At 37.9% G+C, this 22,059-nt stretch overlaps 2 protein-coding genes across 4 annotated transcripts; both read left to right on the top strand.

The window, feature by feature from the left end:
- The first annotated feature begins 3,871 nt into the window (after positions 1 to 3,871).
- LOC103708764 (uncharacterized) lies at positions 3,872 to 13,420 on the top strand. Of its 3 annotated transcripts, XR_015987679.2 has the most exons (7): positions 3,885 to 4,252; positions 4,370 to 4,437; positions 4,552 to 4,961; positions 7,571 to 7,732; positions 7,855 to 7,906; positions 7,988 to 12,911; positions 13,258 to 13,420. XR_015987679.2 is itself a non-coding variant. In XM_008793835.5 (6 exons), exons 3-6 carry the CDS (start codon positions 4,651 to 4,653, stop codon positions 8,075 to 8,077), a joined length of 615 nt encoding a protein of 204 aa, XP_008792057.1. In that variant the 5' UTR covers positions 3,872 to 4,252; positions 4,370 to 4,437; positions 4,552 to 4,650; the 3' UTR covers positions 8,078 to 13,420. The 3 variants fall into 3 exon arrangements, 2 of the variants coding, with proteins under 2 accessions (XP_008792057.1, XP_026661089.1); XM_008793835.5 differs by having other exon boundaries at positions 3,872 to 4,252; positions 7,988 to 13,420; XM_026805288.4 differs by lacking the exons at positions 4,370 to 4,437; positions 13,258 to 13,420 and having other exon boundaries at positions 4,053 to 4,252; positions 4,489 to 4,961; positions 7,988 to 8,666.
- A 1,678-nt stretch (positions 13,421 to 15,098) lies between these two features.
- Positions 15,099 to 21,706, top strand: LOC103708824 (binding protein). Its single transcript, XM_039128741.2, has 8 exons — positions 15,099 to 16,120; positions 16,275 to 16,403; positions 16,594 to 16,709; positions 17,682 to 17,763; positions 20,285 to 20,344; positions 20,433 to 20,540; positions 20,930 to 20,975; positions 21,135 to 21,706. Exons 1-8 carry the CDS (start codon positions 16,052 to 16,054, stop codon positions 21,356 to 21,358), a joined length of 834 nt encoding a protein of 277 aa, XP_038984669.2. The 5' UTR covers positions 15,099 to 16,051; the 3' UTR covers positions 21,359 to 21,706.
- The last annotated feature ends 353 nt before the right edge of the window (positions 21,707 to 22,059 follow it).

Raw genomic sequence — 22,059 nt, forward strand, 5'->3', positions numbered from 1 at the left:
TTTGGATAGAGCCTGATCCGATTCCGAGCCCCGCCCATGAACAGGTCTAACTGAGTCCGCGAGGTGGCCTCCTGCCCACCTGTGGACCTTCGCTGGTCCCTCAGCCCAATATGGAAAGGGCCGGGTCCTCTCGCCTATTGGACCGAGAGTGGGCTCTCCCACCCGATGTCTCTCGAGACTGCGAAGGCTACCACGCAGGGGTAGGGGTTGTATCTTTCACGAGGAAAAAGGATTCATCTTCCTTCGCGCGAATCCACCGGCGGATCGCGCAATCTTCTCTTCGAGAGCTGTGCACGTTGATGAACGAGGAGTGTGGAGCGCTTTGAGAGCCGTGTGGAGAGCGATGGAACCGACAACATCGCGAAAGAAGATCCATCGTACTTTACAACCCGAACCACCCGCCGACCGCATCCATAAAGACGAAAATCTCTGCCGCCGCCGTGGAAACTGAGAAACGGACTTCGGATTGGCTGGTGATCAAATGGTGGCTAATGCTAAGAAGCAGAGGAACGAGTCCGAGCGAGCCAAGACCGAGGTTAACGAAGGCAACCAAGGAGAAGACCGATGCTGCTGCACCTGCTGTGGAAGAGGAGGACTTCCTTCTAAGGTTCCTGTCTCCGGAGGCGCTCCTGCAACAGGGGAGAAGATGTAGACTTCGCCTCAACCTGCATTAGTATGCTCAGGCCTTGACCTTCGCCTTGGTATGGTTATCTACCAAGGTATTATGTTTGTTCTAGTGTGGCTTTTTGTTAGTTTGGGTTTAGTTATGCTTTTCTCAGATTGTCATCAATCAAAGACCCATTACTTTTGTCGCCTCTATCTTCTGTTTGTTAGCTTGGATGGTTTCTTTGCCGTGCCCACATACTAATTACTTAAGGGCTGGGTATGCCTCCTAAACGCCAGGCTGCTAGATGCCTAATTAATCCTCTCTTCAAAGTGTGATATTATTGCCTGGCAAGAGTGAAAGCTAACCCTGGCATCCCCTTCCCTTCCCAGACTGATTGGTGGTTTTGAAATGGACAGCTAGGTTTGTCTTGGATTCTATAGGATCTGCAGGGGACGGGCTTAAGGTTGGTTGGGACAGTAAAAAGTTTTAAATGGTTATCTTCAGAAGTGAATACCCTCTCTACTGCAGTGCGGTTGGAGGAAGTTGCATCCAAGTTTGCATTCACCTTTTTCTACTGTTTATGGGTCAAATGATAGACAGCTCGGACATTCTTTCTGCGCAGAATTAACAACCGTTAGACTGAGATTTCCAGGTCCTTGGGTTGTTGATGGTGATGTTGATGTCACAAGAAGAAAGAGAGACGAGGCAGCTCAGAGGACAGTCGGGACACTCTACTCTGGAGCTTGCTGATTTTATTAGAAAACTTGGACTCCATCAATTAGAATCTAAAAAGGAAGGCTTCATAACAGCGAAACTCCTCTAGCTTGATTTCTGATCTCCAGTGAATCAGAAGCTTCCTTCCCTCTCTCCTACCAAAAAGCTTTTGATCGGTTCATGCTAGAATCATGTTCCAAACAGGCTATACTCAAACACAGAGTAACCCAATGTTTAGTTCCATATTAATTATTCGCTGTATAGATTTTGGATACTTGTACAATATTAATAAATTTAAATAATATATTTCGGTTGGCTATTTTAGGTGAGATCCTCAGTTGTTACAGCCCTATCAAACCAAATACTTCAAGTTTGAGAATCAATGGACGAGAGAACCTAAATTTTTGAGGCTATGCTAGAAATTACTGAAAATTATTTGATGGTGGGGGGGACATTATGTGCATTGGATCTCTCTAATCTTCTCTCTCCCAGAACCAAACTTGAAAGAGTAGGCGGCTGAAATAAGAAGGCAGAACACCACTCAAACAAAAAACAGGGAGGCAGAATAATGCTTCTATGATCGAATTTCTCAGCACCACTCATAAAAAAGTAAGAGGTGCTAGCACTGGATGATTAAAATAGAGAGAAAAGAAGATGCATTTGCTGAAACACTGAGCTCGGATACAATGGCTCGAGGAAGGAGACCTCGATACTGATTTCTTTCATAGGACAACAAGCAATTACAAGCATAGAAACCATTATAGCATCGACATGAGAGACTGGTAATGAGGTCACCAACCACGAAGATATTAAAGCAATTTCTTAAAAGTTCCGTGGTCGACTTGTTTGGCCACTCATCTTCTCCGACTATGGAGATTAACTGTGTTGAGGAACATCAGAGGAATAACAGTTTCATGTTGTATAGGTTAAGCATTTTTATGGTGCATATATACTCTTAAGTATATTCATCTTCTCTTAGATTTTTGCATAAAAACTTTTTTAAATATTGAAATTTGCATGATTACTCACCTAAATCAATATTTACGTGCATGCCTTCACTATATATTATTTTTGTATGAATACTTTTAACATAAGAATTTAACTGATATAATTAAGCAAAATCACATCTTTTAACTAAAAATTAATTCAAATTATTAAATTATATTTCTATCCTTGAAGCGGGTAACAGGTTTATGGATCTCGTTGAAAACTAATATCTCTATCTCCTATAAGATTTTTTTTGATCTTTTTGGATTCCTCTTTTTTCCTTCTTCGTTTAAAGTCAAAATCATTTTCTTGACTCCCTTGTCTACCATAGGCAGTACTTCTCCTTGTCTTCCATTTGTCCGAGTTCTCACCATCAGAGTCCCTCTCTTATTGTCGAAGTTTTTTCTTCGTTGTATTCTTTTTTATATGAAGATAGTCAAAGTTCTACTTTTAGCTTTATAAATTATTTAAAGAACAGTATTACGAGAGATTTGTAACATTTACCTTTTAATGTATGAGATTTGTAATAATTATTTTTTAGAGCTGGAAAATTTCTTGTATGCAGGCTGGTGACTGATTTAAAATTGTTGTGACAAGATGAACCTCATACATTAGGTCTTTTTTTCTTTTAGAAAATGAAGCTCTAAAAAAATAGCTTAAGATATACAACATAAGGGGTGGCTTTTTATCAGATGGTTACAGAGGTTGTTCATAAATCTAAAAGATTTCGTAATCCTTCAATAATTTTGCTTGAAGATAATTGATATTGTTTTTCCACTACGAGCATAGTAGTAGTAAGGAAGCTTGATTATTGCAATGTATCGTATGCCTTTAAGGAATTCTAATCACTTTCTATATTCTAATACATGCCTTCATATATATACTTATAACAATAAATAGTATGAGCTATGTTTCGATGAAATAAGATATAGTGGTTATAATAAATGAAGAAGAATAAAGCAAAATAATCTCAGTGAGGAAACTTCTATAATTTTTTGGATTATCTAATTGTCAAGTCAATATTTTTACAGAAAATATTGAGGAGCAGGCACTAGATTAAAATCGAGTGCCAAAACAAGTTGAATTAATAAAAATAAGTTAACTTTTTTTTGCATACAAATCTATCTAAATATGTAAAATTGCATGAACATCCTTATAAAGTTGCTATTTGCATGCATATCTTTCTAATATTTTTTTTTTTTACATATCTACCTATTAAGGATATTTTAATTATTTTAATGTATGAAATTCTTCCGTCAAGCCCTGATTAATGAATCTATAAAAACTCTCAAATTGAATCTGACTAAATACAGGTATTGTGTACATTCTCTCATTTCCATTTCGGAGCATCTTAATCTTAAATTTTCTGTTTATCGAAAAAATCTCATTATTGGCTCACTATTTTTAAACTCCTAATTTTTTAACATTAGATGGTGCATGTGTAAGAAAAAAAAAAAAAGCATATAAAATAAATATTTTATAAAAATATACATATAAATATTAATTATAGAAAGATATTTATATAAAATTTATATATTATATTCCTTATAAGACATATAATATGTACGCTATAATTGATATTTTTCTCCAAGACGGGAGGAATCGATGCCATCGATTGCGGAGAAATCATACCTCTCCCTGCGACGGCGGGAGAGATGCAAAGTGGGTCCTGGAGGTCGTGTTGGTAATTACGTAGCCCTCTTGAGAATCGAAGAAAGGCAGCGACCCGGGTTAGGTTTCGGGAGAGAGAGAGCGCGTTCGATTCTTGTCTTCTCCCCTTCCTTCGGAAAGGTCAGCTTTCGATGCAGCGGCTTCCTTCGTTCTTGATCCTTTTCTTCGTTGGGTATAAAAAGGAAGTCCAAGATTGACGAATTTTGCCTAAATTCGTGAACGAGGGATTTCGAGGACAGACAACCTTCAATTAGGACATCTTTCTTTCCAAAGGTTTGTTCTTCTTGATACCGCGATCTCTGGTTGTTATTTATGTATGCCTAGGGGGCAAAAAAAAAAAAAATCATGGATAAAGGTAGGATTTTGATTTGTTTTCGTTGTTTTGTCCAGGACTGACTGTGTGGTTTGGGTTTGCCAATAGAGAGAAGCCCTTGATTCGGGTCTTCTCTCTTTCAAAGGTTAGTTTCTTGATACAGCGATTCTGAAATTTTTCTTTGGTCATTCATTAGGCGGGGAAACAAAAATCCAAGATTGCTGAATGTTGGGTAAATTTTATGTTGTGGTTGTTGCAGTCTCCATGAGTGCTAGTGTGGTTTCTTGGATGGCATAATACGTTCGGATTCTTTGTTTTGGATGCTCTGTGCTTGCTCTTTTGTGGAAGAAGATCAAAAATGTCAGGGGGCACGCCGGTGGGTGGTGGCTACGTGAGGCAGAGACGCAACCAAGGGTACTTCTTCAGTGGTGACGACCTCGAGAGGCAGCAGAACAGTGGGGGATACTCCTCGACTGGCGATGATGATCTTGAGGACGATGCATGTTCCAGGCCGCCAACCTATTCAGTACCAACCCTTCAGAGGGCTCGGACATGGAAAGAAGTCGTTGAGACGGTAATTTGGCTTGTCTTTGCAGCATTCATCATCTACTATGGCGATCGACGCTCGAATCTGATCTCTATCTTGTGCTGGGATGGGAGGATCAAGAGGTAAAATGAATTAGTCTCTTTATTGTCTGCTCGTTTCCTTTCAAGATTATGCTTTACTTTTAGAGAATTTTTGAAATCCATAAAAGTGGATGGGATGGCAATTTTTGTTCAAGAATAATATTCTAAAGATAAGTTAAAATAATATTTCTTTTATGAAAATGGAAAATTGTATGATGTCATGACTGCCCATTATTATATGCGGGAGAATTCCTAAGTTGTAATATCTTCTTTTTTTTTTTTTGCTTTTTCCTTTTATTTTGCTCTGCTGTTGCTTTTGTTCTACTTACAGCTGGAAACAAAAAGATTCATCTCTACAGATGATGTGGAGCTCTTGAAGAAGTAGGTTGACTATTTGTATCATATTGAAGCAAAGATTTGATATATGTTCTTACCGAGAAAGGCAAAGAGGAGATATATAATGGATCGAGACTTCTTAATTGTAAGATGGGGGAGGTTCCTTTTTATGCGGCAAAACAGAGTGGAAGATATGTGAGTCTGTGGCTGCCAGTGAATGTAATTTGGCTTGAATTTCACAACTTAGCTATGAATGGTTTCTGGAATGAATCAGGAGATCTTAGATATAGATGGCTTGTTTTGTGGATTATTGGCATGAAATCAGTGTGGATTCTTTTAATTCTGAACCGAGTGGGGGAGCATCATCCATTCTGTTGAATATTTGAAAATTACATCAGTCACATTCCATTATATTATTAACGGTGATTTCACCTTCTGTGTTTCCTAGGTGATAGAGAGGTGTCTGAGTATTTGAGAATAGAATAATTATTCCCCATCATGCTTTTATGTTGAGGTCTAGGGAGTATGATGGGAAAATGTATATATAATTGCTAGATAGTTCATGTAGTTTTGGTGTATGACTAGAAAAGTTTTTAAGTATCTGAGAATTGAATTATGATGTGAAAGAGGCCTTCTTAGAATAGGTACGCATATTCACCCACGTTCTGCTCTTGTCCTCCTCTCTGTTGTCTATTTTTGTGCTCGCTGTTATGTCATTTTTTCTGGTGATGTGATTGATTGCCATTTACTATTAATTAATGTTTCATTCCTAAAGAATACATTGATTTTTGGAACTTGAGAATTCAAGAGGCAAAAAAATATCCATATTTAAATGCTGAAGTGCTGTTTTATGTTCCAGCTGATCATTAATCTGATTTGGTTTAACTTCAACATGTCAATAATATGGATGGTATTGTTACTGCATCTGTGTCCTATTGTCATGGTTGGTGACAGTATTCATGCTATTTAGAGTGTCCCAACAATCTGGTCATTAGTGAATGTAGCAAGCTCACAAGGTCTGATTGGTTTACCTTGACATCAATTTCTTGCTCGGAAACTATTCGTCATGTCACGTGTCAACAAGACATAGCTTGTTGACTTTTCACTCCCTCTCTCTCTTATCTCATAATCTGTGATCAACTTTGACTTTGAGGTAAGGTAGTGTTAATGACATGCTCTATTGAAAAATTTTGTTGTGCATATTACTTTTTGTATTGCGGTATATTTACTGCATGCAATACTAATACTGGCTATTGCCCTCTTTTATGGACTAACGCGTTTTTTTTTAAAACTTTTTTTCAACTTTCATGCCCCAAATAAATAAGAGCAGAAGGAAACAGGCAAGTAACCCCTTTGTTCATACGTTGGTTGCAGGGAAATGTTGGTGGAGAGGAATTAATCACCAATGGATTATAACTTGCCCTATGTTTTAATAATAAATGTATTCTTGGTCAATAAATTAGGAGAAGTGCGCAATGGAGTAAAGTTAGTTGTTGCAACATCTGTTGATACAGTAAAGTTGATCAAATAATGCTATTATGTGCAATGTAGAGTCGTACCAAGGAAATGGGGCACAAAGGTGTTAGAGAGTTGGAAAAGAGCTTGGGAAAATTAAAGACTGCTTGAATACTGTGAAAAAGACCTTGAAAAGCTTGATATGATTACGATTAAGCATCTGATATAAATTATTTGTGAAGTATTTGTCATACTGATTCTGAAATTCAATGATTTAGGCCCACTTTTTATGGTTTAAGAAGTCTTTTCTTATTGACATCATGGACCAAAATTACTTATATGATGATCGGTTGTTCTCGTTCCTACATTTGACCTAGTTTTTATTGGAGGGATACCGATTAAAAAGATTCCTTTTTTACCTGTAAAATGTGAATCTTGATATAGCTGAATCTTAAAATGGTACCTCACTTTTGCGTTTTTCACCATTTTTGTTGTTTGACATCTATGATGTTCACATGGATCTGCTATTTGACATATGTGATTCCCACATGAATCTGCTAGATTGTTGTTTAAAAATATTGATTTTGCAGCAGTTTGCATGCATCTCATTCCTATTGCTTTTGTCATTGGTGTGTCATTATATACCTTCTTTACCTTTAAAATGTTAAGCTTTGATATATCTGTATCCTAAAGCTGATATCTCAATGGTGCTTGTTTCACCATATTTTGGTTATTTGACATGTATGATATTCACACGAATCTTCCTGATTATTGTTTAAAAATGTTGGTCTTGCAGCAGTTCTTTGCATGCAATCTGATTCCAACTGCTTTTTACATTAGTTTATCATTTTATTTTGCAGGACAGCTCTGTACCTGGGCCTACTAGGTGTTGCCTTGGATTTAGGCCTTGTTTTATATTCTACATTTTTCTTGTGGGGTCCACAGAAGCTTTATGAAAAAAATGAAGCCTTTTCTTCTATAGCACCATATATCATCATGTTTGGATTCATCTCCTTCTGCTTGTAAGTAGAATTATTTGATGTACTCATTTATGAGAGTATGGATCTTAAGCTAGAAGTTAAACTAAAGTCCTCTGCTTGATGTAGACTCTCGTGTTTAGTTTGTTGAAGCTTTTGTTTTTCAGGTTCTCATTTGCTTTGTGGCCTATTTGGAGTTTTTTGTCCATTCCTCTATTGGTAAGAGACTTGTATTTTTTACTTGAATGCTAAAACATCCCCGATTTACATTTCAATGATGCAGATTTTTTTGTATTACAGTTTACACTATTCATGGCTTTCATGGTTGTATCTCCGTATTTGCTGATTGGACCACTCAGGCTATCAGAATTAGCAGTTCGTGCGGACTGATCTTTCCAAATAAATTAGCTGAGAACTGATGAAAAACTGATTTTAGAAAGGTGATTTTCAAATATATTTCGTGGAACTAAAACCATCATGGAACAATTTCCCAAGCTATGGTAGACTGAGATTCTTGAGGATGGCTACAATGTCATCCCTTGGTGATGAGTTCAGAATTGATGAGGCTTGTCATCCATGCTGCAATCTGTTTGAGAAAATTGTCTACAACTTCTTCCAGCGCATGCTTATGATAGAATAGCTGGGTTCTGATTAGCTCCTCAAGCGTTTTGATAACATTTGGAGGTGAAACAACATTTGGCATCAGCTAAGTGTATGTGAAGGCGCCGTGGACTAAAATTATTTATAGAACATACCCATTTGTTTTCCATTATTTAATACAAATCAGTTTTTAGATTTTGATGCATGAGTCTTCTCTTTTTTGAGCCACCTTTTGTCAATTAATAGTCTTGGAATTTGTTCCTTGCTTAAATTTTATGCTGTGGAGAACCTGTTCTTCTAACAGATTAACCATTGGTTGAAGATAAGCAACATGAGTGGTACTTTCTTTATTTATTTAAAGTTTTTGAATTTTAAATCATGTGCTCTGTATGACTAATATGGTTACTTTGCAACCATTGCTTGGATATGTATGGTATTTTCCTATCTCTATATCCAGACTAAATGTATAATATTTCTAACTGTGATAGATGTATATCTCCTAAAAAATGATTCACTTGGAATCACTTCTAATTGAATTGCAAGGACTCCATTTAAGTTGATTTCAGCGTACATGCATACTATTATATTATGTATCTCGATTAGGCAATGTCTTAGCAGAGTCCATTTTTCATGATAACGATCAAAGCAAAAGTGGGGCATGCCTTCCAGTACTTTAAAGTTGGCAAGTCAGATAATATCTTCGAACCCTTGTGGTCATACAGTTAGAAATAACATAAAGTGGGCATCGAGGAAAAAGATGATTCTGATATACATGCATGAATTGCGTTTTTCGGTATATATGATGCATAATGTTTAACTAATGGCTATATAATATGATAAAAAAGTTAGATTCTGATTAAATGTTAGCAAGGTTGGCATTTATAGTAATCTCCATCAAGATAACAAACCTATAATGTAATGGAAGAAGGGAAGTATTTGAATATTTCTATTCTGTTAATGGTACAATAACTATCCGGAGACGAAATTTTATACCCCTAACTGGACTTATTGCACCTCCTCTGCATTGTTGTGGCATCCTACTCTCTTTACTTAAATTAGCCATTATAGAAATAGATTATTCCTTATAGTTAACCAACTTACCATATGTTCTTTAAGTTATGTGTTCTGTAATCATGTACAAGGAGTTCGTTGGTCCTTACATCGTAGATGTCAGGCCTGAGGCAGGACATCTAGAAACAGTCAATCACTAAAGAATTAGGAATTTAGGAAACGAGTAGCATTGCCCCTCTTTCCAGCCAAGGAGAAATTGATTGAATGACAAAGAGTAACCAAGGAGATCCTAATTCCATAAAGGCTATATCTATTTGAGATTTTGGATGTGAATCGGGCTACCCATTTTCAATGTTATGTAAACTATTTTTATTATTTGATGTTATAGGCATAATCTCAATTATAATTTTTATGATTGGGTTAGTAATTGAAGTTAAGTTTGTCTCCTGTTAGTGCTGCAAAGTGCAAACACCACCTTTCCTATCCAACTGTCATTATCATCATTGATAAAGTTACATGCTTCAGTTTTGCTCTTACTGTTTTTAAAGCCCATTTTTTGCTTATTATGCGATATGCAAAGAAAGCTGAACATTTCTTTGTTTGATTTGCTTCGCCTGCATTTCTACATGGATTCCTGCCGGTTGAAAAAAAACATCCGAGGATCTGTGACCTTCATGCAAAATGATTGCACCATGGCAACTTTGAGCTTGCCGAACAAAATGTTCCTACTATTTATATCGAAATGGCATCACGTTCATGTTGCTGGGGTACTTTATACATCCAGAATACTGATTTTGTAAGATAACTATAAGGTTAGAGGCCTTGTGGTTTTAGCCTATAATGACACAGGCTTCAGTCACATTGCTAGCAATTATAGCTTCTTGCAGCATTTTAAACTGCTTCCTACTTGTTCCCCTAGTTGGTGAAAAGTCATTGAAGTCAGGTTTTAACTTGAAGTCTCAGCTCTTAACATTGTTGAAGCATATCTCAGCAACCAGGGGCACTGGACTTGCCACTGCAAAATTGTCGAGTTCTCTCTGGTTGTTTTACATGTCCACCCTTGCTTTGTACCTGTTTCGAGTGAGCAATTTTCTAATTATGATTTTTAGTTGGCATATGCCATTTGCTACCAGGAAGTTCCAGGTTTAATCTTCTCCTCTGCCTTGTGGTCAATGGTTAAAACATAGTGTACGTATGAGAAATTCTGATAGCTGCAGATTAATATGATCAACAATGAGGAATGAAGCACACTTATAGTTCTGTCATTATTCAATGGCAAGATTTGGGAACATGTTCTACATTCAATCCACTCAGCTGTCTCTGAATGCTGATTCTAGAAGGGAGGTCAAGCGAGAGAGGAAAGAATAATAATGTTTATATTGGATCTCATAATGTAAAAATTTACCATGGAGGGATATAGCAATGAGCAATGAAAAGTGCAGATTTATTGTAGGTTTCTAAGTTCTCATTTTTCTTGCAAAGGGCTCGTTTTCAAGTTTTTCTATTGTTACATCTCCTCCAACTTACAAAAACAGAACCTGACTGTCTTGTTTGCGAACATAAAATTCACGAGGAATGCTAGATGTTGCTGTGATTGATCTGGTTATAAGGATGTAAAGGAAAAGGAGCCTTGTTATATTTGAGAATGCTAACTTTTTTTTTTTTCTTTCCTGAACTTTTCCCTTACTGATGTAAGTATGGGAATATTGCCTTTTATAATAGTTCTGTTAAATGGTGCAGCTTTTCCGTAATTATTACTTTTCACTGGTGTTTTGTTGGCTTTGAGACTTCTGTTCTCTGAACTTTTTGTATGGAAGGTAGAATAAATGAATAATGGATCTTGGCTAAATATTTAACCTATGTGTCTATTGTAATACGATATCTGTGATGCAGTGGCCTCCCCCTTCTCCCCTCTTTCTGATGCTCATTGATATCATATACGGTGAGGGAATTGGCTTTTACTTTAAAGTTTTCATTTTAATCTGAAATATCAGTAGCAAATGTGGCCTTGCCTACTTCCCTCCTCCTCCCTCGGGGTTCGGATAATCATTCGACATCATGTCTATGGAGTATACATTGGATTGCATATAATTTTTTTTTCATTGATGTACTAGTTGGCCTTTGAGCAACTAGTTTAGGAAAAAAGATAGTTCTCCTTGCCAGTTCATTAGGTTGAATTGTTGAAATATGTTTGGTAGTGAAGGGGTGCCTGCAAAGACATTGTAACAGGTGTGGTGGTTGCACTAGTAGTGGCAGTACTGTTTTGAAGTAGCAGTTGCATAAGTGGAGGATCACAGAAAGCCGGACATGCCAGAAGGGTTGTTTTGACTCTCATATCATGCCGAATGGATAATTGAGATCATGCCTAAATGTTTATTCTTATTAACTCTTGAATGAGACCTTTCTGCACTTTATTATGGATAATGGATGTCTATCTTCAATTTCACATCAATAGTGTTGACATTAGTTTTTATGTTTTTTTCTTTAATCTGGAAAGTTCATTGTTTGTGCCGCTGAGGTCTTTTCAGCCTTGTCATAGTTTTAATGATCTGCAAATGTTAAATATATTGCTAGTTTTTCCCCTTGAACACGAAGGTTATTCTTCTTATATTAAATGTCTGTCATTATATATTCGACTTAGGAAAAAGTATATGATGTTCTGGATATGAAATGGTCACCTGTACTGTCTTCTATGTAATAGAAGTTATGATGATGCCATTGATGCAACCTGTTCCTGCAGTATGGCAGATTGATTTTTCGTGTTTTGTATCTGTCATCTCTCAATATTTGGCATTAATCTTAAATCTTAGCAAGCTACCATCTTACATTTCCAATATTCTAAAGAATGATATATTATCTGGTTATCCATATAAAGATTAGTGTGTACTATAAGATGGCTTTCATGTGGAGTTTGTCAAGATGTTTCATTATCATGGGTTTCTTGTGTTGTTAATTTGTAGCTATCAGCCTTCTGTTTATTTTCGTACGGGTGTTGAAAGGAAAAATCAGCCTGGCATACAACAGGAGTTTATATATATTTATATCTTGAACTAGTCATTCATTTTATCGGTCATCCTAACCAGGGTTAGAACTGATCATTTTTCATGATTTCTTAAATAATTTATTTGATTATTTTTGTATGGGTGCTGAAAGGAAAAATCAGCCTGGTGTGTAACAGGAGTTTATATATATTTATATCTTGAACTAGTCGTTCATTTTATTGATCATCCTAACCAGGGTAAGAACTGATCATTTTCCATGATTTCTTAAATAATTGAAGTTATTTGGATCATACTGGATAGGTTTTATCATCAAATTTGTTCTAGTCTTATCCATTCCTCTCCATGCTTTAAATGGCTATCTTTACTAGTTCAGATGATGTTTGCGTGGTGCATCCTCAGAAGTTTTACATGCTATTAAGAAGACCCGTATGGTATTAAGTTCTGCATCCAACAAATATATGCACCTAGGTGCCACCACAGTTTACATGATGCTTCATTATTGTAACTTTCAGCTTGTCAAAAAATGATGATATTTACAAAGATTCCCTATTCCATCTGCTTGAAGTTTGATTTTGGACTCTAGTGATCCCAATTCAAGAGCGAAAAAAAAGGTATGTCATGGACAGACTTAGATTTATTATAAACAACTTGCCCTGCAATGACCATCTCCATCAACTAGCTATGACTTTTAAACAACTTGCACTGCTGGGACCATCTCCACCACTCAGTTAAGACTCTTGGTTTTGGTTTTTAAACACCCTATGCCTATCACTTATTTGCTCATATGGGTAATTTAGATTTCTGGAAATTAAGGCTGTGGTACAGTCTACTTGAATGTACATAGATTCACTTCAGGAAGATCTAAAAGCGTATACAATCCGACAGAGGAAATTGTTATTATTTTCTTTTCCTATGCTAATTGGATGATACTGATGTCTTTCTTTATCAACTGTGCAGTCTTGCCACTGAAGAGCTTTCCAGAAAGCAGTGTTTGGTTCTGCTCAGGGCAAGGAAATGGCACGGAATTATCTTGGTATGTAATAGTCAGAGGAAATATTTTGTTAAAGTTGTCGATAATAGTGATTTATTTTAATAAATCAATTTTCTTAAAACTTCATTAGATCCTTGACTCATTCATGTGGATACCAATGTTTGGCCCAGATAAATTAACAATTGCCTAGAAATCTACTTATTGATTTCCTGTTAAGATCCAGATTTTGTATTCCAATCCAATCAATCAATTCAGCCATGAAGTTCCCAACACCTTTTCCTTCTTTTTCTTGTCTTTCCTTTTCCATTTGTTTGTTCTTTGGGGCCTGAATGGGTAATTGCACGGAGTTTGCTTGTGATCGCATATCAGCCTAAATGTCAATCATAGCTGAGCGGGAGCCCCACAACCATGACTCCTGACACCGCAAACCATCTACTGTCCTTTGCACGAGAAAGGCATCTTTAAAATATATCTCATTTAGCAAAATAGAATACGGGGCCCAACTGGAGTCTTTAATCTACAGTTACCGCCTTTCGTTGGAAGTTTATGATGTTTCATAAATTGCAATAAATCGATGCAATTTGTATGTATGTGATTGGTGAAGTTGCTGTAGGATGGGGATGATATTGTGACTTTGGTCTTACTTGTTTGTTATTATAATATTTGATCGTGATAAATAGAATTGACAAATTAGTAGGGCCGAGTCTTGATGTCTTCCTTTCACCTCTCAAAAATAAAATGCGTGCTAGGTAGGTGACAAGCAATGGCTGTCATAAATCTGTATTACGCCAAGTTGGTATAAGTCTCCAAGTCACTACTGCTTTGACCTCAACAGCCATTCCTGTCGGTATTAGGGCCTTTATTTGTTTTGTGAGTCATGTCTACGGACTATAAAGCAATCTTAGTATTTGATGTTGTCTAGGTCAGGCTCCTTCAAATGAGAATGAGATGCACGCCCTAGCGAGCTTAACTCAATAACAGTTTAGCTTTCAGCTTTGATCCTGCGGGCTGTCCCTCCACTCTACAATTCAAACCATCTGTGCTAGATGCCGAGCTCACCAAGGCTATCTGGTTCTTGTTCCTCAACACACACACACACACACACACACACACACACACACACACACACACAAAAAAAAATGACGTTGCTGAAAATAAAACCCTCTAAGAACGGATCTCATTTGAAAATTATTTCATGTATTCCCTTGTGAGAGATCATGCTACAATGAGCAATGCTAAGGGTATATGCACTTGAAGTGTGCTATGGAAGGAAGTTTATTGGGTTGCTTGGTCGCCGGTTCAGATGGTTAACACCGGGCACATTATCTCCATCGGTACCATGTTGATGTCTTGGATCCAGGTACGATTGGATAGAAGAATAGATGGAAGGAGGAGGGAGACCAATAGTGCTATTGACCTTGTAACCTCACTAACCTCCTCTCATGTTTTCTACAAGATTGGCAAAATCTCACTTGGAGAGGAAGGTATATAAATCAAAGTAGGGGGCCGGTGCATGAGACTCCTGCACATTGCAGGTCGTCAGATGTATGCACTATTATCCTCACATTCGAAAAGGCTTTCTATATTTTGATCCTATAACCTTCAAATGATAATAGAACAATCTTACTTTGTTGCACTAAGTCTTACCTCTCGAACATATTAATTTAAAAAATCTGAAACCCAATCCTCAAGAATATTGAAAAGAAAGTCAACAATTTAGATATATCAATCTGAATAACGTAAGACTCCTACCAATCTCTTTATCTCTCAAAGTTCTTCAAAGGGAATACAAATCTTATCCATGGCCAATCACATAATGGGTGCCAAAGCCCAGTCCTGTAAGCCTCTTCAAAGGGGAAAGTGCACCAAAGTAGGAAGGAAGGAAAGAGGGAGGGAGCAGGATAGATTGTGGGGATACATGCGTAACCCATCGCGCTTTTCCTTTTTCGCTTCCGTTGTGTCCCTTTTTCTTCCTTCGGAACTCTCTTTCCGACCCTGTTAGATTTGGTGGATTGTTCCTAGATTCAACACTTGAATATTTTATCAAGAATCTTGCAGAAATCAAATTTGTTGGCCGATCTAGCCCGACATCTACTGAAAGTCTATAAAAGTTTCTGCCTAAATTCTAGCATGCAGGCTTATTAGTCTGCAAGAAAAAAACACCAGAAATATGTTTTGTTTTATAAAAAAAATTAATTGGATTCAGATGTCGGGCTGATTAATAGGCTTCTTGTTCATGAATCCAACTGAAAATATAGCTCAAGTCCTGCTGGATTAACTAAGACACCCGGTACCCGTCCGAGACTGACCCACGAGAACCTAATCAGGGGAGCGCGGTTGTGTTGCCTTTACACCCGTCAAACATCATTCCCTCCGCCTCCGCCTCGGCGTAGTCCCCAAACCCTCCTCTCGGTCCGCCGCCCACCATCTCTGTCTCAACCCGTTGTTGCGTCCCGCTCGGCCGCCTCGCCTCCTCTAGCCGGGCCCCGCCTGTTCCGCTGCATCTATCCACTGCCTCTTGCCTTGCGGACCTCAACACTATCATAACAACCGGTCATCTCCTACGAACTCATGATATGTGTACGCGTTCAAGGCGTCCAGAAGCCGTTCGAAGAAATGCTTTAGAGAGAGAGGTACCACATAAACGGAGCACCACCGCCTTCCGCTCCGTGCCTCGTCAGTGACTGTACTGCTAGTCGTCTGCAAAGAGTGGTGACCGTGATCTGGCAAAGGCCTACTCCGTATCATCGGGTCAGGGCAATGCTTCGGCTCTTCTTCTCGAGAGCTGCCCAACGGCAGAATCCACTGCGCTTTCTGAATCCCCCACATGTCAGTCTCTCCTCTCTCTCAATTTCATCTTTTCTTATTAAGCTTTCGTCTTTGATTTCTATCTCTATGCGGAGCATTCTATGTCTCCACTAGTTTTCTCCAAGGAAACTCCTGCGCTTATTTTTGTGCACGCTATGTGTCGGGGCGATCACAGAGGGGGATGCACAGCAGGAACAAGAAGGCGATGGAGTTGGTGGCAAAGGGGTGGAGCGCTCTGCAGGAAGTGGATCGTGTAATCGACTATGCTGAACTCAATGACCCACGTCTCATCCCTCTTCTCCGAGTAAGATAGCAAAATACATCTCTCTCCTTTACTCTACTTTCTTCTTGCTCTGCTTCGTTCTTTGCTTTGATCTCTGTTTCGAGACCGCTCGTCTCCTAAACCTTTTTCTTCTTTATTTTTCGCTTTGCCAGTTTTGTATGCTTTTTATCTTGAGATGATTGATTATGTATGAACGTTCTTTTGCTGACAGAGTGCAAAGGAGAACTTTGAGCTGGCTTTGGAGGTAGACAACATGAATACTCATGCAAGATACTGGCTGGCTAGAATGCATTTCAAATATCATGTCCCTGGGGCTTGCAAAGCCATGTCGGTAATTAACTTCTCTGTTTGTTTTGTATGTTCCGTTCATGGTTTGCATGTTCAAGTTGATTATGATGATTGAATCCTCCATATGCTAGAAACGTATATCCAGCTTGCTAGTTTTTTTTTTTTTTTTTCTCGAAGTCCTAGACTTATGAAGTTTCACAGCAAGACTGACTTTTATTACAATCACGGCAACAACTACGAGGCAAGAAAAATAATCTTATCTTACTTGTTAATGATAAGTTTCAAATTACAAAGCTTGGAGCTCCGTAAAGACCCATACATAAGGGCTTGAATAATGAGTTGAGGACAAAACATGATCACAACTTTGATTGACTTCCTTTTACTTATGTTTTTAGAGTAGCAGACTATAGAAGGGAAATGTTTGGTGGACTTACTCGTCTGCTAACAAATTTTTGTTGAGAAAAGGTTCAGCTCTGTTACTTGCCTTGCACGTTGATGTGGTTGTGCTAAACTATGGAATAAATCTTTCTTCATTCTGTTATCTTGCTATGGCTTTTGTTTTTCTATGTGTGAGAAATATGGTAGGAATAGTAGATGGACAACCTGCACCCCAAATATGACTAGTCGGTTCTTATGCGAGGTTTAGTAAGTTTTCCAATTTTGACTTCATAAGGAGGACGTGAAAGTATTCGAGATATTAAGGGAAGTGCAAGGCGCAATCTGCATGAGGTCAAAAGGTAAATGAAATCTTGAGGGCTGTTAGGATTGAACTTCTGCTTTATGAGGATCGGCCTGTCTTGGGTGGGGGTTGTTTGATGTTTGAAAATGAAAGATTACGAAGCTGCCTTGTCTTTGGGTTATGAACCTTCTTTTCCCTTTGATAGCCAAATGCACAAGCAAACATTCGCATGACGTCCTGTTTTTTATCATCATTATATGCCTATAGCTTGTCACGATGTTATGTATTTAAGATTGTATTTTTATCTTCTGTTTTCTGTTTTTCATACACAGCGGGGCTGCGTTACTTGTGGAAGCTGCGAACATGGGTGATCCAGATGCACAGTATGAACTTGGATGTCGTCTACGAGTTGAGGTCAGGCTTTACGTAGTTGAGAATTCTTTTTTTTCCTCCCACTTTGCAAGAAGAACTTTGAAAAATTTTGTGCTTACATAAAACAATATTGACAACCACTTGTGAACATTTTTATGTTGATAACTTCCATGTTTTGAGTGCTTGCAGTGGTGATATTTTGTGCTGCATCACTTATTCCACTTCATAGCTTTTGGCCATGTCGATCTCTCTGAAACATTGTTCGTATGTTTGTGGTTAGGACAAACAAGGAAGTGTATATTTCTTTGAAAGTTCATTTCTGCAAATCGTTTCTCTAGCCTATGACTTTTGGAACCATTCCTTTAAGACTGTCTATATATGAAATTTTTAAAACTCACCAACATGCCATAATCTGTTTTGATGTGGAAGAACATGCTGGGATGTAAGACATTTTTTATTTTTAATTTTTTTCCTGAATCTGAATGATAAGAATTATTTAGTAGCTCAGCTAACAAGACTTTGTTTTTGTCATAAGTTTTGTCATGATTGCCACCTGTCATGGTTATTAACACATATAATTAACTTTGTCAAGTGATAGTTGATAACCGAACTCATGATACCTGCAACTATGCTCGCAAAAGATATGATTTCATTTATGTGAGCTATCTTTTGACAAGAATTCTAGAGAACACCATGCTAACCGTATTGAGGTAAGATGTGAACTTCCTACTGAAGGACCATTTTCTAGGAAGTTCACAATGAATTCTGTTTTTCAAAAGTAGGTAGTAAATAGCACATCTAATTAACTTTGCCAAGTGATAGTTGATATCTAAACTCCTGGTCTGTTACTATGCTCGTGCAAAAGACATTATTTCATTTACATGAGCTGTTTTTTGACAAGAAATCTAGAAAACACCATGCCAACCGTATTGAGCTAAGGCATGTGAACTTCCTAATGGAGGACCATGTTCTAGGAAGTTCGTAATGAATTTGGTTTCTCAAAATATAGATAGTAAACAGCAACAATTGAAAGTCATATGGTTCTGGCTTCTTAGCTCTTTTTTTTGTTTTGTGGGTTTCCAAATTGAGATATTTTATAATTATGCATTTGATAAGATTATATAAAACATATAAGCTTTAGTTACATCATACATTTATGTGGTACTTCAAAGAGCACAACCAGGCTTGAGGCAGCTCTTGCACATCCTTCTTTTTTATCATATCAATATGATTTATGTGTAAAGCAGTCATTGTCCCTATATTTCAGAGCAAGCTTGTAGTAAATGGCAAAGCATATGATATATGATGTAACCTTTGGTGGTAGTTGGGCATGACTTCCATGCGATAAGAGTGGATAACAACCATTTGTTTCTCACAAGTTAGATTACAGATGGTGGATTTTTCTTGGCTGCTAAGGCACATCGTAGTGTTCATGCTATGGTCTCGACTGTTGACCCGTTAGATATGGTGCCTTCTTGCCTAAAGTCATACATGCCCAATGAAACTATATAAAATAATTGTGGTGCACGTCATCACAAAATTGTTGGCACGAACTTAACACCTGATGCATCTTTACACTTGTTACAGGGCTGCTAAGTTGTTTTCATCATTGGAGGGAACAGTAGTGGAAACCACATTTCCGTAGCCTGCCTCTTTTTGGATGATCCTCTGTTGAGCTTACATCCAGCAGAGAGAGCATCCTTGGTGCTAGGTTAACCAGGGAATGACTCGGGGACATTTGAGTCAGACTTGGTTTTGGCACCCAGAACCATTTACTTGTTGCAGGAATGGCCCAAAGACATAGGCCTCGGGCTGACCACTGCTAGGACTATTGCAGCTCTTTGTTTTTTGTAGAGTTCATGAGCTGAATGGGTCTAGCTGAATTGACTGGCCAGCTGAGGTGGTCAGGTTCCTTTTCTTTACTGAACAGTAACATATCTGTTCCAAAATATTCAATCCAACTATGTTTTTCAGGAATCCTCCAATTTATGTTAGATGGAGTCGAATGAAATTGCCTCTGGATGGCATTACATGCACATATCTGCAGAGTCACTGAAAAAAAGAAAGAAATAAATAAAGATTAAGATTTGGAGCCTGGGACAATTCCTTTTCACCTTATTGGCAATCCATGTGTCAGCGTGATTTAGTTCGCAACTTGCTTGTGCTTCTCAATGTAATTTGAGAATATCATGTTCGTAAGTTTTTGGTCATTGGTCATCAACAAAAGATGAGTGGGATAACTAGACAAATATAGTGATAACCTATTCTGCAGCCACCAGTGTCATGATGCATAGGTTAGCTGGAGCTTTGTTTATTCCATACATAGACAATATTTATATGGCTCCATAAAGAAAAACACCTTTGTCATTCATCCTGTGTTAACAAAATACGTCACCGGTCCCCTCCCCACAGTCACAGCTGAAGAGAAATGCTCAATTAAATTTTTAAGATATCTGTTCATGTTGGTGTTTGAATTTTGTTCTTCTTGATGTTGTGTAGTTAAAACTTTATGTAGTATCTGACACTAAAATGCTATTAACTCATATTGGTTATTTTGTTATAGGATGACCCTTATAAGTCAGATCAACAGGCTTTCTATTATTTGGAGAAGGCTGTTGACCAGGTATTTATTCTAGCCTGGTTGTAGAAAATCTTCTCGATTACATCTACAGAATAATCAAAATATATCTTCAGTCATTTTCTGGTTCTAGTTGCATCCAGGCGCTTTATATCTTCTAGGTGCTGTATATTTGGCTGGGGACTGTGTGAAGAAAGATGTTGCTTCCGCAATGTGGTGTTTCCATAGATCATCAGAAAAGGTGACTACTCTGTCCTTATGCTCTTACTCATTTGCATTTGTTACATTAAGGAAATGCATGTCATGAGTCCTTTTGAGCTGTTGGAGGAACATACTCAGCAACAGCCAGATGCTGATTGGAAATAAGGAATTTCACATAATGAAGTTCACACTCATCCAGATATGTTGGGTAGCTAGAAAGCTAGCACATGCAACTAATGCAAGTTTTTAGGATTGGAACAGTCGCTTAAATTTATCAAGTGCTTTCCTGGATCTAGATGTTCATAAGAAAACTGACTTGTCATACTGTGAATAGGATATCATGACATAAAATAAATGTTCATACCATGCATTGGAGTCCTCACTGTCTCTGCCCAGAATTGAGGTAACTTTTCGTTGGGCTATTTGCAGGGCCATGCTGGAGCAGCGATTGCATATGGGTCACTTCTTCTAAAAGGTGATTTAATCGATAAGTTACTTCTGTGAATATTGGCATTTGGATCACTAGTTTCCTAATTTCTGTCTGTTTTTTGCCCATTGTCGAGAATGATGTGGGGCATCATTTGGATAACTTGGGTCATTTACATTTCCATGATAAGCAAACCATGCATTGCAGGTGTTAAAGTCCCAGAAGTTATCACTAGATTTAACTCGGGTAGGAGCCCCTCTACTGGGGGGATGAGGAAGAAAGGGGAGAGCCTTCGCCAGGACCCAGTTGAATTGGCCAAAGAGCATTTTCAGATTGCAGCTGATGCAGGGTGTGACCTTGGTTTGCAGTGGTTGAAAAGGCTCAGCGTCTCACATAGAGAGAAACTTCAGCTACAGGAGGCGACCCAGTGACGGGCATGTGTATCTGTGTGGATACCATAATATGGTCAAAGTTTGATGCTGCAGCCATGACAAAGTGTGAGACAACGTTGTCATGCACCTTGCAGCACTTGAACCAGGATCAGTTGACCATACCCATTGATTTCCATTTGAATGCCGAACTTATTTTGTGATGCTCTGAATTCTGCTGCTCCATGTTGTCATGACTTCTTTGTCTGAATTCTTATTTAAGCTTATCCAGTAAGGTTATATTTTGTTGTTGAAGAAATCCAGGCAGTGCGAAGATATAATTTGACTTCCTGGAATTGTCATATTTCTATCCTTAATTGTGTTCATTTGCAGGGTGATCGTATTTAGCAATATGGCTTTGTTATCTTTCTTGTTCATCTTCTTCTGGTGACAGCCTGTAGGACTGGCATGATTTGCATGACTAGAAAACAGTTACTTTAAGATAGAAAATTAAGGGTGCCAACAACTCCTTGGTGAGTAGGTTTTTGTGGTGCAGTGAGCATGATATGTGGAGTGATTATGCCTTAGGCGGTTGGCTGGTTTGGATATTCCTATAGGATCGAGCTGTAAAATTTGTGGGAATGGATCTGTTGGCTCATCTAATTTGCATTTATTTATTTTTTTCTTTTTTTTCACTTAAAAGTGCATTTTGCACTACTTAATGTGAATACATCCAAAAAAAACCTAAAAACAAAATATTTCTA

The sequence above is a fragment of the Phoenix dactylifera genome, chromosome 5, assembly GCF_051530095.1.
Source record: "Phoenix dactylifera cultivar Ajwa chromosome 5, Ajwa_hap1_PhDact_Kaust_v1.1, whole genome shotgun sequence".
Classification (NCBI taxonomy): domain Eukaryota; kingdom Viridiplantae; phylum Streptophyta; class Magnoliopsida; order Arecales; family Arecaceae; genus Phoenix; species Phoenix dactylifera.

Coding starts and splice junctions, on each gene's coding strand:
- LOC103708824 (XM_039128741.2), top strand. CDS start 16,052: ATGCTTCGGCTCTTCTTCTCGAGAGCTGCCCAACGGCAGAATCCACTG. Junction 16,404..16,593: donor GTCTCATCCCTCTTCTCCGA/GTAAGATAGCAA, acceptor TTTTGCTGACAG/AGTGCAAAGGAGAACTTTGA. Junction 16,710..17,681: donor CCTGGGGCTTGCAAAGCCAT/GTCGGTAATTAA, acceptor TTTCATACACAG/CGGGGCTGCGTTACTTGTGG.
- LOC103708764 (XM_008793835.5), top strand. CDS start 4,651: ATGTCAGGGGGCACGCCGGTGGGTGGTGGCTACGTGAGGCAGAGACGC. Junction 7,733..7,854: donor GGATTCATCTCCTTCTGCTT/GTAAGTAGAATT, acceptor TTTGTTTTTCAG/GTTCTCATTTGCTTTGTGGC. Junction 7,907..7,987: donor TTTTGTCCATTCCTCTATTG/GTAAGAGACTTG, acceptor TTTGTATTACAG/TTTACACTATTCATGGCTTT.